Consider the following 16,099-nt stretch of genomic DNA (forward strand, 5'->3'; position numbering starts at 1 on the left):
CTCCACTCAGTTTCGTAAACTTATTTATACACAGGCAAACTACCTTCATATAGTCTGTGTCACTTTTGAAAATTGCACATAACCTCTTTTTTATGCACATACATGTTTTTTATAATATTCAAAAACCATGTTTAGCACTTAAAAATCTTTAAGCAAGAATTGCATATTGCATGTACTGAAACATGTCAAATATGATATGTCTGATTTTTTCTCATGATCCTTAGATCTGTCCCTTGAAATAAAATTTCAAAGCCTAATTTGGAAATGAAGCATTATATATATATATATATATATATATATATATATATATATATATATTAGGTTGTGATTAAATTAACACTTTAACACTTATTACATCTTTGGCTGATACTGCGGTCCATATTCTTCATAGTGAATTCCAGCTGACACTGTGATTTTCATAACTGCTCCATTCAAATTCTCATTTTCAAACAGCTCAATCACCCCTTTTACAACAGATGTCGGTCTATAAGAAAATTAACATACATTTTAATCTTAAAAGTTTATTATCTTTCAGAATCTGGATAGATCAATAATACCATTATTAGGCTTACAAAGATACATTCATACTTCTACTCTTTCTCATGTACTGTAGGCATGTGCATTTTGCTTCATTTTAGCACTTGCTACTATAGTACGTTACTGTAAAGTAACATTTGCTAATCAAAGATATTTTGCACTATCATTTTTAGCACATGCTATTTTTGTTAACACAGGCTAATACCAAATAGTAAAATAGTTCCTGCTAAATGGAAAGTAATCAAATGAAACAAAAAAAAAAAAAAACTAAGAGGCCCTTTCACAGAGTGGTGGTAAGCCCAATACGGACTTACCGCTCACTCTTCCAGGACTACTGTCGGCACAACGCGGCCGTCAGCAGTAGCCCTGACCTGAGTGCATGCCACTACCAGCAGAAAAAGAAAACCCGGGGGAAATGGCTTGCGTGGCAGTAACCCGGTGGTAATCGGGCATCGCTACGCGCTTTATCACCAACTCAATAGGTGACAATAAGGGCTCCCTGCTCCATGTGTGTCTGGGGTCTTTTTATCCGCTGCAGTAAAAAGGGCCCTGGCACGTGTGAAAAACGACCCCTGCCACTAGCGCAGGATCATTTTCCCCGTATTTAGTAAAAGGACCCCTAATTTTCCCCTGCACATCTTTAATATACAGTTCAGATATATTGGATGTATTCACAACTAAAGATAATCATAGCATTCCACAAACAGTGGGCACACCTGTCATTAACCTAATTGGAAGTGGAACTATTCAGCCAGAAACTTTGGAGGGATAGAGGGGCATTTTTGAAAGAACATCCAAGTCAGAATTGGGACGTCCCGCTCATAATGCCCAAAACTCCAACCATCTCACAACCATTTTCGAACAGGAAACATGTCCAAAATGAATAGCCTTTCCTCCCCCTCCCCAAAAAATGTTCAAATTATGAACACCAAAAAGCCAGGGACAAGGGCATCTGTCTAACAGCATTTACACAAAAATGGCCACATAAATGTTCCTACAGAGCAGAGGGGCAGCCTAGAAATCAATTAAGTGGACTTTAATCCAGGGCACCAGGTTCATATTCCACTGCAGAGACAGGGAAATACCTACTGTACCTGAATGTGCACCACATCAGTAGCCCTCAGGCTTGCAGGTGTTGTTAGGTACAGTAGATATATCTCTGTTTCTGCAGGGCTCACAATTTAAAGGTTAAAAAAATTGACTTCAAATTGTAACACAAGATCTCAAAAAAAGCAGTACAATATATCTGGCTTTTCCCTTTCGGAAAACAATTTACTATAAGAGGAGATATATATAAAGCTAAATCTCTGGAAAAAGGAAAGCAAGCCCTTACCAAAGCAGTTCTGAATGTGCCAACGGAAATGGAGGAGAAACCTTCCCGAGGCCTCAGAGGGACAGGTCTAATATGTGGCCGCGGGTGTCTGCCCACTGTAGGCGCCTTATACAACAAACTGTTGGGAGCTGAAGCCGCTATTCTTTTGAATTTTGTACTTTTCTGCTCTGTTACTGCACTGGACACTGCACTGTGTAATGTATTAGTGTGACAGACTGTTTGAAGTTGTTTTTTGAATTGGAAGTGGATGGGACTATATTGATCGTTTCTTGTGGTGGCTGGGACCTGTGCCTGGAATGTATGCTGATGGGTTTGTTTGTTTTTTATTTATTTTATTATAAGCATTTCTATCCTACATTTTCCCACCAATTTGCAGGCTCAATGTGGCTTACATTTGCACATTTTCCCACCAATTTGCAGGCTCAATGTGGCTTACATTTGCCGTAATGGCGGTTGCCATTTCCGGGTAACAGAATTACAAATGGTATTGCGTTAAGGTGCATACATACATGATAATATATATGGAACATAAGATATATGGAACAGATCATTATATATATATATATATCATGTTCATACATACATGGTAAAGAAGAATAACATGATATTGCATGAAGGTTCCTGAGAAGTAGATTGGATTGTAACATACATTAGGTCATCGACTATAGAGAGACCCTATTCAACATAAGGTTTAAAGTGGTATTGCTTGATCATTAGTATCAAAGAGGTTAATCAGTCATGTGATAAAAGTTTGGTTATGTATAGATTGTGTATAGTGTTATTTAGTATTTAAGATGGATGTTTATGGTATGCCTTCTTGAAAAGATCTGTTTTCAGTAGTCAACTGCCTTGTTTTTTTTTACTTTTAGGAGTTTTTCTTTGTATTATTATTTTTTTGTGCACATAGGGATAAAAGCTGGGCCGGTTGGGTGGGTTTGGGAGGGAGGGAGATGTTTAGTTCATAGTACTGCTTGACTTCTCAGCAGCTTTTGACACTGTGGATCATGATATCATGCTAGCATGACTGACAGAAACAGGTATCAATGGAACAGTACTTGCCTGGTTCAGATCTTATCTATCAGACAGGCAACAATCCATAATGTTTGGCAGCAACTTATCACCACCATGGACACTAACCTGCGGGGTAGCACAAGGATCGATACTGTCACCTATTCTGTTCAATATCTACCTCAAGCCACTAGCTGAGCTGATTTGGTCAATGGACACTCAGTTCTACATTTATGCGGATGATGTGCAGCTACTCATACCCATTGAACCTGACTTACCTACAGCTCTGAATAAACCGAGTACCTGTCTAACATCAATTCAAGAATGGGCAAAACACAACAAACTTTGCCTGAACCCAAGTAAAACTAAGCTTCTCTGGGTCCCTAACCCAAGTGGATACATACCTGACATCAAAATCCCTTTTGGGAAATATGAACTCCCCCTCAAATCACAAGTCAGGAACTTTGGAATACAGTTAGAATCACTTACTCTGATTCCAAAAATCCAAGCAACCTTCAAGAGCTGCTTCTACTATTTGCGACAGCTACACTGCCTCTCTCCTTACATTAAGAAGGTAAATCTTATCCCAGTTGTGCATGCAATAATAACATCAAGTCTGGATTACTGCAACACACTATACAATGGTCTGACAACAAAGGGCCTGCACCAGCTCCAGTTGATTCACAATTCAGCAGCAAGACTCATAGAAGGTTGCAAGCGATGTGACCACAGCACACCATTTTTGCAAAAACTTCATTAGCTACCAGTACAATACAGGGCTATAATTTAAAACTCTATGTCTGATCTTCAAGGCCATGAAAGATGATCCTCCACACACCGCCAAGGACACTAAGGTCCTCCCAAGGACTTTCACTAACCACACCCTCTCCAAAAGACATTACACGATGTGATACTCGCAAGTGATCCTTCTCTGGAGTAACCCCCACACTCTGGAGTGCACTATCTGAAAAGCTCTGCTTAACACAAGACTATCTCTACTTCAGGAAGCAGGTGAAAGCTTGACTCTTCAACCAGGCCTTTAATGGAAGAAGTAACTAACTTGTTACATCTTTGCTTTACCCTTCACTATCAATTATAATGTTCTATTACGTATTGTGTTGACATTGTAAGTAGTATATCGTGCCAGACTTTGTATTGTTTTTGAATATTTTTACTGCTGTAATTGCCTATTGCTCATGTTTGAGCTATTCTTACTGTCCACCGCCTTGAGTGAATTCCTTCAAAAAGGCGGTAAATAAATCCTAATAAATGAATAAAATTAATACAAATATTTGTGTTTGCCATGAGATCAGACAGAATAATTACTTGGAATGTTGGTGATCTGGGTTCCCTCATAAAGCGTAAGAAGGTCCTTACAACACTGGTATTTCATTATTGCAAGAGACTCATTTAAATGATACTGAACATTAAAAAATTAGTGGGTGATTGGGTTGGAAAAAGCTTTTACTCATCCTGGTGAGCAGGAGAACGGGTGTAGCTATCCTTATTCATCAACAGATGACATAGGAAAATGTAGGAGAGAGGTTCTGGAAGCCAAATTTAGGCTTTTAGGTAGAAAGCTCAAATCCAGATCCTCTAGGGTAGCATTTTCTGAAATGCTACACGTTCCACGCGTAGGGCCCAAGAGACAGGCAGAGCTCCGGAGTCTCAATGCATGGATGAGACAATGGTGCAGGGAGGAGAGTTTTAGATTTGTTAGGAACTGGGCAACATTCTGAGGAAGGGGAAGCCTATTCCGAAAGGATGGGCTCCACCTTAACCAGGGTGGGACCAGGCTGCTGGATATCGGCACTTAAAAAGGAGATAGAGCCGCTTTTAAACTAGAAATGGGGGGAAGGCTGACAGTCGCTCAAAAGCGCTTGGTTCGGGATAAGGTATCTTTCAAAGATATCACCAAAGCAGGGAAGATAGGGTATCCTGATAGTGAGGTTGTAAAAGAGACCATAGTGGATCAGGTGTCCATACATAAAAATAAAAATCAGACAAAAGATTGCAAATTAATACTGTCAAGTACTAAGCATGATGTAAATAGGAACAACAAACATAGTTTGAAATGTCTATATGCAAATGCCAGGAGCCTAAGAAATAAGATGGAAGAGTTAGAATATATTGCACTAAATGAAAAATTAGATATAATAGGCATCTCTGAGACCTGGTGGAAGGAGGATAACCAGTGGGACACTGTCATACCAGGGTACAAATTATATTGTAGTAGTAGGGTGGATCGAATTGGTGGAGGGGTAGCATTGTATATTAACAAAAGCCTTGAATCAAATAGATTGAAAATTCTGCAGGAAACAAAACACTTCTTGGAATCACTGTAGATTGAAATACCATGAGTAAAGGGGTAAAGGATAGTGATAGGAGTATACTACCGTCCACCTGGCCAGGATGAACAGATGGATGCAGAAATGTTAAAGGAAATTAGGACGCAAACAAACTGGACAGCGCAATAATAATTGTTGATTTCAATTACCCCGATATTGACTGGGTAAATGTAACATCGGGGCATGCTAGGGAGGTAAAATTCCTTGATGAAATCAAGGACAGCTTTATGGAGCAGCTGATACAGGAGCTGATGAGAGAAGGAAAAATTCTAGACCTAGTCCTTAGTGGAGCGCATGATCTGGTGCGGGAGGTAATGGTGCTGGGGCGGCTTGATAACAGTGATCATAATATGATTGGATTTGATATTAGCTTTGAAGTAAGTATAAATAGGAAATCAAATAAGTTAGCGTTTAACTTTAAAAAAAAAGAGACTATGATAAAATTAGAAGAACGGTGAAAAAAAACTTAGAGGAGCATCTGCAAGGGTCAAAAATTTACATCAGGCGTGGATGCTGTTCAAAAATGCCATCCTGGAAGCCCAGGCCAAATACATTCTGCGTATTAAAAAAGGAGGACGATAGACCAAACGACAGCCGGAATGGTTAAAAAGTGAGGTGAAGGAAGCTATTAGAGCTAAAAGAAAATCCTTCAGAAAATGGAAGAAGGAACCGACTGAAAATAATAAGAAACAGCATAAGGAATGTCAAGTCAAATGCAAAGTGCTGATAAGGAAGGCTAAGAGGGACTTTGAAAAATAGACTGTGTTGGAGGCAAAAACACAATAAAAAATTTTTTAGGTACATTAAAAGCAGGAAGCTGGCAAAAGAATGGGCTGGACAGCTAGATGACCGAGGAGTAAAAGGGGCGATCAGGGAAGACAAAGCAGTAGTGGAGCAATTAAATGAATGCTTTGCTTCGGTCTTCACCGAGGAAGATTTGAGTGGACTACTGGTGCCAGAAATGGTATTCAAAGTTGACGAGTCGGAGAAACTTAATGAATTCTCTGTAAACCTGGAGGATGTAATGGGGCAGTTCTACAAACTGAAGAGTAGCAAATCTCCTGGACTGGATGGTGTTCATCCCAGAGTACTGATAGAACTGAAAAATGAGCTTGCAAAGCTATTGTTAGTAATATGTAATTTATATCGAGCGTGGTACTGGAAGATTGGAGGGTGGCCAATGTAACGCCATTTTTTTAAAAAGGTTCCAGAGAAGATCCGGGAAATTATAGAGCATATTCAAAAGCATGAATTAATGAGACATGGAGGGGAATAATTGAATGACGCCAGCGAAATACTTGTCCGTCGATGTATTTTGGCGGCGCCGCAAACAGCTGGCCAGACCCGTATTTTCGAAAAAGATGGCCGGCCATCTTTTGTTTCGATAATATGGTTCCGGCCAGCCAAATGCCTTGGATTTGCCCGGGGTTTGAGATGGCCGGCTTAGTTTTTTAGCGATAATGGAAAGTTATGTTGGTCATCTCAAACCCCGGCCAAATTCAAGACATTTAGCCGTGGGAGGAGCCAGCTTTTTTAGTGCACTGGCCCCCCTGACATGCCAAGACACCAACCGGGCTCCCTAGGGTCACTGCGGTGGACTTCAGAAAAGCTCCCACATGCATAGCTCCCTTACTTTGGGAACTGAGCCCCCCAACCCCCTCCCCCAAAACCCACTACCCACAAATGTACTGCACCCACTAAAACTGCTCCAGGGACCTGCATACAGCCTCTAGGACTTATTGCTGCTGTATAACTTTGGCACACCAGTTCACACCTGAAGACTAATCTCTCTGAAAAAGTCCTTTCTTGAAATAACCACGTTTACTCACAGTTAACTGCAGATCAGAGGTTGTGCCCCACTGGTAAAGAATCCCTTGGTACTAAGATGAGCACTAGGTCAGAGCTGGCACAATGGTGTACAATGCCCTCTTTCAGCACCATTCAAGGTAAGAACTACGTTCTCTAACATGGGTAACACAGGAAAGGGAACTAAAACTGGCTTACAAAAATGGCCACTACCGCATGGACTACAACAGGAAACAAAACAGGGCACACTCTGACCCAGTAAGCAGGGGGAAAGCACCAGGGGAGTAGAGCCTACCAGCTACCAATACCTACACCCACCACAATGCATTGATGATGTGACTCTGCAGTGCAAATAACAGGAAAAGTGTCACACTCACCCCAGAGCCACATCACAAGCAGGAAAAGGCTGTCGGAGGACAGAACACATTCTGCTGTCATGGAGGTGGGTACGGCATTTGAGGCTAGCATACAGGCTGGAAAAAAAGTGTTTAAAGTGGGTTTTTTTTGGTGGGAGGGGGTTAGTGACCACTGGGGGAGTATGGGGAGGTCATCTCTGCTTCCTTCCGGTGGTCATGTGGTCAGGTTGGGCACCTTTTTGAAGCTTGGACCTGAAAAAAAAGGGACCAAGTAAAAGCGGCCAAATGCTCTTCATCGCCGCCTTTTTTTTTCCATTATGGGCTAAAGTCGGCCATTTCGCAACCCCGCCCATGCCTGCCCATGTCCCACCTTCACGTCACTGCCAACACGCCCCCTTGAACTTTCGCCGGCTCTGCGACGGGAAAGCAGCGATGGTGTCAAAATAGCGGCTTTTGATTATACTGATTTGGCCACCGTTGCGAGATCGCCGGCCATCTCCAGATTTGTTTCGGAAGATGGCTGGCGATGACTTTCGAAAATGAGCTGGAAAGTCAACATGGATTTAGTGAAGGGAAATCTTGCCTCACTAATCTACTAAATTTTTTTTAAGGGGTGAACAAACATATGGATAAAGGTGAGCCAGTTGATATTGTGTATCTGAATTTTCAGAAGGTGTTTGACAAAGTACCTCATGAAAGACTCCAGAGGAAATTGGAGAGTCATGGGATAGGAGGTAGTGTTCTATTGTGGATTAAAAACTGGTTAAAAGATAGAAAACAGAAAGTAGGGTTAAATGGTCAGTATTCTCAATGGAGAAGGGTTCCCCAGGGGTCTGTGCTGGGACGCTGCTTTTTAACATATTTATAAATGACCTGGAGATGGGAGTAACTAGTGAGGTAATTACATTTGCTGATGACACAAAGTTATTCAATGTCGTTAAATGGCGCCAATAAAAAGCACTTTGTACTATTCTATAAGTGGCACTCAAAGTTAGGCACCATTTATAGAACAGTGCATACAGCTGGACTCCACAACCACATTTAGGCAAGACCATTTTCACCAGCTCAACCCTGGTGTACATCCATGTGCGTAAATTAGAGGTGGATCTCCCTAATTCCCTAACAGTATGCATAACTTATGGGAATGCCCCTGATTCGTCCATGACCCTCCCATGGCCACACACCCCCTTTGGAGTTTTGAGTAGATATAAATATAAATTGATGCCAATTAGCACTGGTAATTGATTTGTTATGGCCCAATTAGTAAACAACATTTTTGTTACAAAGAATGTGAATGGTGTTCTTAGCTAAGTCATGGGTGCTGAATTCGAAAATGAAATCAGTTTTTGCCTATTTGGCTCAGTTTTCTTGTGACACGCTACCCTTTTTATAAAAATCCTTGAAAACGCTGCATTTTGGTACCCTGCTTTGCAGGGCCGCCGAGGGGGGGGGGGGCGGGGGGACAAAATCCCCAGGGCCCGGGCCTTCAAGGGGGGTATGGTGCCAGTCCCACCCGCCCTCTGACCATCTGCCACCGGGCCGGCCCCCCAACTCACCTCTTCAAAGCTGCTTTCGGCACCTAACCTTTCGAGAAATATAGTATGCCCCCCAATCTATCTGCCCTATCAGATTGACTCTTCACTTGTCTCTTAGACTGTACACTTGTCTTTAGAATGTACACCTATCTTTTAGATTGTAAGCTCCTTGAGCAGGGACTGTCCTTCCATGTTAAATTGTACAGCGTTGCGTAACCCTAGTAGCGCTTTAGAAATGTTAAGTAGTAGTAGTAGTAAATCACCGTGCAGTGCGACTCTCCCTCTCACCTCCCTTCGGGTCTCCTTCCCTCCCTGTATCCCGCCCTCGGGGGAGCAGCAGCAGCAGCGGCGACCTCGGAGGGGGGAGGGGAGCGGCGACGGGGGCGAGGCGGGGACGAGGCGGCCTTGTCCCGGGCCTGGCCAAGTTTCTCGGTGGCCCTGCTGCTGTGGATTAATTTAATTCAGCAGTTGTAATTGTTGGAAAAACAATTGAAATATACTAGGAATTACAATACAAAAACCTTAGTTTAGAAAGCCACCACCAGGAAATAAGGGAGGTTTGGCAACATTGCCCATGAGTCATGCTCGAACATGTTCAAACACGTTCTGTTGCGTCAGTTGCCACCTGTATCTCAGCATTGAGAGTTCAGTCAACAATTGCTGTTAGAAGTGACTGCTTGTAGTTCTACGTTTGTGAAGGTTTGTGTTTTGTGTCATTTCAGAAGAAATGCCTCGTACCTGTGCAAATAGCCCAAATTCTTTTTGTTATATCTGTGGAGAGTTTACTCTGAAATCGCAAAAACAAAAACTTAATCCTCTTGTAAAAAAGTGCTACGAACTATATTTTGGGTGTAAGGTTGGTGAACAGGACCGCAAATGGGCTCCCCACATTTGCTGTTTGATGTGTGTTACACTCCTAACAGGCTGGTTAAAAGGAAGACATTGCATGCCCTTTGCTGTTCCCATGATTTGGAGGGAACCAACGGATCACACAACAGACTGTTATTTCTGTCTGACAAAAATAGCAGGAATCACCTCGAAAACAAGGAAAACTGTGCAATATCCTAACTTACCATCTGCTATAAGACCTGTATGTCACAGTGAAGAATTGCCAGTACCAGTGCCTCCTGAGAATTTGATAGTGCGTGAAGATGAATACAGTGACGAACATGCAGAAGACAGAGAAGGGGATATGCATACCGACCCATCATTTCAGGACCTCTGTGAATCAAATGTGCCCCACTTTTTGACACAAGGGGATCTCAACGATCTTGTTCGTGATTTAAATTTGTCGAAGCAACAGGCTGAGCTTTTAGGTTCGAGATTAAAAGGATGGAATCTTCTTTCTTGTGATACGAAAGTGAGTGTTTTTCGTGACCGACATGCTATTTTTTCTGAATATTTCTCCAAGGAAGGTGACATGGTCTTTTGTAATGATATCAAATCCATTAGAACGGTTCCACCAGGACATTTCTCAAATGGAAAAGCGTTATCAAGGCAAATGGAATGCCGCAATGTTGTCCGACTACTGGACCTTACGGAGAGATGTTCCCGAGGCAAAGTACCACAGGAAATCAGGAAGGAAATCTTTTTAGGTATGTTTCTTCACTTCTCTTTACTCTTATGCTGCTTATATCTTTGATTTCTTTGTGAACTGACACAGGTTTTTTTTTAAACTCTTGTAGCAGAAGCATGCCATTTTGCCAGATACATATAATAGCTACATACGCCGACACAAGCATTTACAAAAAACATTATCACATGAAAACTGAGGCTGATACAGAAATTCTGAAATGAGATCTGGATTCAGGGAAGAATTATCTTCCAGAAAATGTATGTTTTGTTCTTGTTACAGAAAAAATGGTTTTTTTTGTAGACCAGTGGTGCTATTTGGCTCGTTATTCAATTACATTGTGCACACAAATTGGGTGCATGCCCAAATTTGCACATGCAATTTTTAGAGACTTTTATAGAATTTAGGGGATATTGACTGCTGCTGACTCACATGTGTAGTGGTGCTGAATATATATATATATATACACACACACACATACAAGGGTGTGGAAAACAAAGTACTGTATATACACATACAAGGGTGAGGCAAAAAAAAAAATTAACCCCTAAGAGTTCTTTGCCGTTTTCTCAGCAGCCACTTGGAATTTCAACATGACAGTTTTATTTGTTACTCTCTATATTTATGTGCCAGATGGAATGAGATTATGTTTAAACACAGCAAAGTTACAGCCTTTTTAGTGTGACCACCCAGCGATTTTTGCGTATTCAAAAATGCTTGCACTTTAAAACTACTATTATTTGGAAAAAAATCATGGGGTACCAGCTTACTATTAGTTACGTCAAAGTGACAAAGTTTGGGGAGTAATGTTGGAGGCCTATCACAAGCTCCACCCAAAGCCTCAAACAATCGCCGAATTCAAGGAAGAACTGCAGATGATCTGGGACAGCCTGCCACAAAGACCAACTGATAAAACTATTAAGAACTTTTCAGAGTGACTGCAGGCCTGTGTTTAAAGCAAAAGGTGGACACTTTGAGCTTTCACAGTGACTGTGAAATTCTGACACATTGTTAATTGTATCATTTGAATTATGTTATTTTACTATGTTTTAGCTCGAACGTTTTTAACATGCAATAATCACTAGGTAGTAACACTAAAATGTCAGTAACATCCACAATGCTTAAAATAATTAAATGTTGTTCAATATTAATACATAAGTATGATGACTAAATAAGTACATAAAATTTCTTGCTGAAATTCAAAGCAGTTGCTGAGAAAACGTAAAAAAAACTCTAGGTGGTTACTTTTTTTCTTTTTCCTCACCCTGTACATCACCATCTCCTGTAAAATCAATCCAACCTCTCAAGCCTGTAATCTCTAAAATGTTTCAACAGCTGATCCATAGAAGGATTCAGTCTTACATCATACTGGCCCAAACCTCGGCATTGGATGCCAAGCAGGCAGGAAGTAAGAATAAGTCTTTTTGCCAGCTTGTCTATAGGAACATCTGGAGACTTGTAGGAGAGGGGCTGAAGGGGAATTTCTTTCATTTGACATCAAAAAGTGTAGGGGAGGAATCATGAGTGGCTTGGGGGGGGGGGGGTTCTTTAAGCTGACATCTGTGTAATTGGGAGGGGATTACAGAAGCCTGGGGCATCACCAGAATAGGATCAGAATTAGAATTTGGGGTGAGGTGGGGAAGGGAATCACTGGCTTGGGGTGAATTCAAAAATGGAGGGATCTTTCTATTGCTGATTTTCAGTGTTAACCAGTTAAGCTTATGTGTCTTTTTTTAAAGAACTGAGGGCCCTTTTACTAAGCCACGTAAGCACCTGCACGCGCCGAATGTGCGTCATTTCTGAGTTACCACCCGGCTACCGTGTGGTATGGGCGGTAATTTAATTTTTTAAGCATGTCCACTACAAGCGTCAGAAAATATTTCTATTTTCTGGCGTACGGGTGGGTAATAGGCATTTGAATGCGCATTGACCTTTACCGCCTGGTAAACGTGTGAGACCTTACCACTAAGTCAATGGTTGCTGGTAAGGTCTCAGACCCGAAATAGACATGCGCCAATTTTCATTTAGTTGCACGTCCATGTTGCCCCCCCCCCAAAAAAAGGCATGTTTTACAAATGCGCTGAAAAATGATTCTGTGCGCAGCCAAAACACAAGTCTAAACTACTGCAGGCCATTTTTCAGCGCACCATAGTAAAAGGACACCTAAAAACCTAGACATCAATTTTGGAAAAAAATCACCTAAATCTAGATGTCTAAAATGTGCTTAGATTGGGAACTGAAAAGGCAATTCAATAACTAGATGCATGTAGTTACTTCTGCCTTCAATAGAAATCAAACAAAATAAAACATGGAAAAGAAAATAAGATGATACCTTTTTTATTGGACATAACTTAATACATTTATGTATTATGTATTAATAATATTATGTACAATAAAAAAGGTATCATCTTATTTTCTTTTCCATGTTTTATTTTGTTTGATTTCTATTGATAACCTTAAGAGTGGACTAACATGGCTACCACACTCTTCTGCCTTCAAGAAATGAAATAAAAGTGGGAGGACGACCAAGGATTCCAAAGACTGAAAGGATATATAATAATAAAGATGTTTATTGAGGTATAAAGACTCGACACAACGTCGTGTTTCGGCCGTTAGGCCTGCATCAGGAGTCTATAATCAAATTTTGAATACATAAATTATAAAAACAATATAAAAGTAGACAACATATATATACATTTAAATATTTAAAATTAATTTTATAATTTTAAATATTATATAAAAAAGTATGTATAATAACAAATTAGATGCATTTAAGAATGAATATGAATTTAAATGGATGATTAAATTTTTTTCTCTATACATCTAGAGTTCTCCACCTTCTGGCGGATATTTTTTCTCGTTACTTCTGCCTTCCGCACGATTGATAGTCAATGGCAAGAAATTTGACCACATTACTCCTGTACTGAAAAAACTACACTGGCTTCTGGTCTCAGCTAGATATCTTTCAAACTTTTATGCCTAGTTTTTAAGGCTTTTTGTATGGGTGTACCACGATGTCTTTCTGAAAAATTTGCTCCTCAGAAAGTTAAAGATCTTTATAATTGTCCCAGCAATGTTTGTTGCAACTTCCATCTTTAAAGCCAGTTAAAATTTCATTGACTAGGAACCGAGCCTTTAGTTATGCAAGTCCATTCTTATGGAATTTTCTGTTTGATGTGGTTATCAGTTTAAGTGGCTACTTCAGTTTTCGAAAAGCCTTAAAAACTTGGATGTTTCAAAATATCTTTGGTGATTTTTAATTGCATTCTCTTCTGAGATTTTATTATGAACATTGATGGGTGGGATTTAATTTTAGTTGTCTTATCTGTTTATTGCATTATGCTTTTTTAAATTTATTATTGCAAACCACTTTAAAACGTGTTTAAGAAAATATATTAAATTATTAAATCAAATCAAATCTTTATAATGCATTATGTGCTATTATATAAGGTAGCGTGTGCTATAGCATGTAAGTGGAAGAGGGGTGTACATGTGGAGCCATAGGTTTGGTGCCAACCTATTTGCACAATTTATAGAATACTATAAGTTACATGCACTGCATGGCACATATAGGAGTGCCAGCTTATGCCAGCCAAACATTTGGAGTTAAGTGGTCATGCCTAAATGTAACCCTAATGATGCTGATTTTCGCTAGTATTCTATAACAGAATCTTGGTGTCAAGCGGCCTTTATAGAATTGGCATGAGGCACATGGCATCAAAGCGCTTAACTTGAGGGGCCAAATTATAGAATTGCCCATTTTAGATTTCTTGAAAAGTTAACCCATGAGTTCACATTTAGTGCTGTTTTACTTACTCTAGTATACCATATCGATCCATCATCGCTTTGATATTGTCCCTGTATTGAAAATATTCTCCCATATTTTCTTCATTGTCTATTGTTTGAAGAAGTTGCGTATTAACAAAACCTGGGCAAATGGTGTTTATTCGCACACCATACTGTCCGACATCAGAAGCTGCCTAAAAACACATTAAAACATGTAAATGAGGAAGTAAGTTTTTAATATTAATAAAACATGTACAACAATGAGACAAACATGAAAGCAGAATGAATTGATTCAAACAGCTATGAACATCCAATAATCATATAAATTTTATATCACATATTTTGAAGATGTTTACCTGTTCAGTTGATTACTTAACATGAATAGGAGGCTTTGTTCCCATGAAGTTTACTTTTGAAAATCTAGTTAGTGCTCAGACATGAGCACAAAAGTACATAGGAGCAGGGAACAGTACATCCTGGAAACAATCCACTAAAATTAGAAAAGTCACTGTGCATACTCTATAATTCTTTCAACCTGTTTCCATCCCTTTATTCTCTTCTAATAGTATAGGCTAATATTCAGCGTGGGATAGCCAGTTATCTCCAATAAATATTAACACTTTGTGCATAGTGGCAAAATGGCTATATTGTGCGATATAACTGGCTAGCTGCGAATATTCAGCACTTCGCCAGCTAAGTTTAGTGGCCAATCGGATCTCCTAAATAGCAGTCCTCTCTTTGGCTGCTATAAACTTAACTGGCAAGTGCTGAATATTAACTTGACTGGTTAAATTTAAGCAGGCCAAAAAAAACCCTAGATATTCAATGCCAGGCACTTGAAATGGCCTGCCATTGAATATCCGGGCTCAGCGCTGATCACGCCAGTTAGCTGGCCTGCTTCCCGTGGGCTGAACATCATCCGGATAGAAAACAATCAAATAACAGAGATTCGCATTAAGCGACCAAAATGGTGACGGAACAGCTTGCACCTTCCTGAGCTCCGTGCCCCATGTGGCAGCTGAGCATAGCAGAGGCAGCAGACAGATCCCGAATCGGCCAACGAGTAGCTTCGCTACCACCCCCAAAGCAGGGAGAGGCAAGTGAACCTTTCCCCACGAGGGTCAGTGAGAGGATTGCAGGACAGCAGTCGCTCATGAGCCTGGCTGCCCGGCGCCTGCCCTTGCCCGCCAGTCTGTTCCTACTGGAAGCCGACGTTGATGGAACCTCTGCTCAGGCTATTGCATGGGTCCTGCCAGGTAAAGATCGCCTGCCCGGTCTGCCCGGCGTCTGCCCCTGCCTGTCAGCCCGTCCTCACAGCTTTCCAGCTGACGGAACCCCCGCTCGGGATACTGACGGGCCGCCAGCTAAAGATCGCCACATGGCCTTCCCGATGCCTGCCATCACCAACCAGCCCAACCCACTGGGTAGCGGACGGAACCTTTGCTTTCCCACACGCTCACCATGCCAGACAGGGCCACCCAAATGAGCGCGAGCCATGGAGATGTGGGACCAACAGGGCCTACCTGATCACTCCACGCGGACGGCTCACTGAGACGGCGACGTGAAGAACGCGAGTGCTGCGGTGTGAGGGTCCTAGAAAAGGGCCTTGTAGGACCCAGTGCACAACAACAGTGGCGGACGGGGCCATTGCCTGTCCCTGAGTCCGCCTTCCAGCAGCTGATACGGCGATCGACTTGGAACCCCGAATGACTTCTACATATTCGACTGTACACTACCTCTGCAGCACAACCAACTCTCCTCAACTTACTACCTCCAACCACTGCAGCAACTGCACTGCAGCAACGATTTCTACCTGC

General features: G+C 41.2%; 1 protein-coding gene across 1 annotated transcript in view; it reads right to left on the minus strand.

Annotated features, from left to right (window-relative positions):
- Positions 1-302: 302 nt before the first annotated feature.
- The window catches only part of HPGD (15-hydroxyprostaglandin dehydrogenase), a 96,059-nt gene continuing 80,262 nt past the window's right edge, over positions 303-16,099 (minus strand). The window contains exons 6-7 of the mRNA XM_030191531.1: positions 14,313-14,476; positions 303-484 (exon numbers count right to left, since the gene is read on the minus strand). Coding sequence (XP_030047391.1) covers positions 352-484; positions 14,313-14,476 — 297 coding nt within the window. The 3' untranslated portion in view covers positions 303-351. The remainder of the gene's footprint in view (positions 485-14,312; positions 14,477-16,099) is intronic.

The sequence above is a fragment of the Microcaecilia unicolor genome, chromosome 2, assembly GCF_901765095.1.
Source record: "Microcaecilia unicolor chromosome 2, aMicUni1.1, whole genome shotgun sequence".
Taxonomy (NCBI): Eukaryota; Metazoa; Chordata; class Amphibia; order Gymnophiona; family Siphonopidae; genus Microcaecilia; species Microcaecilia unicolor.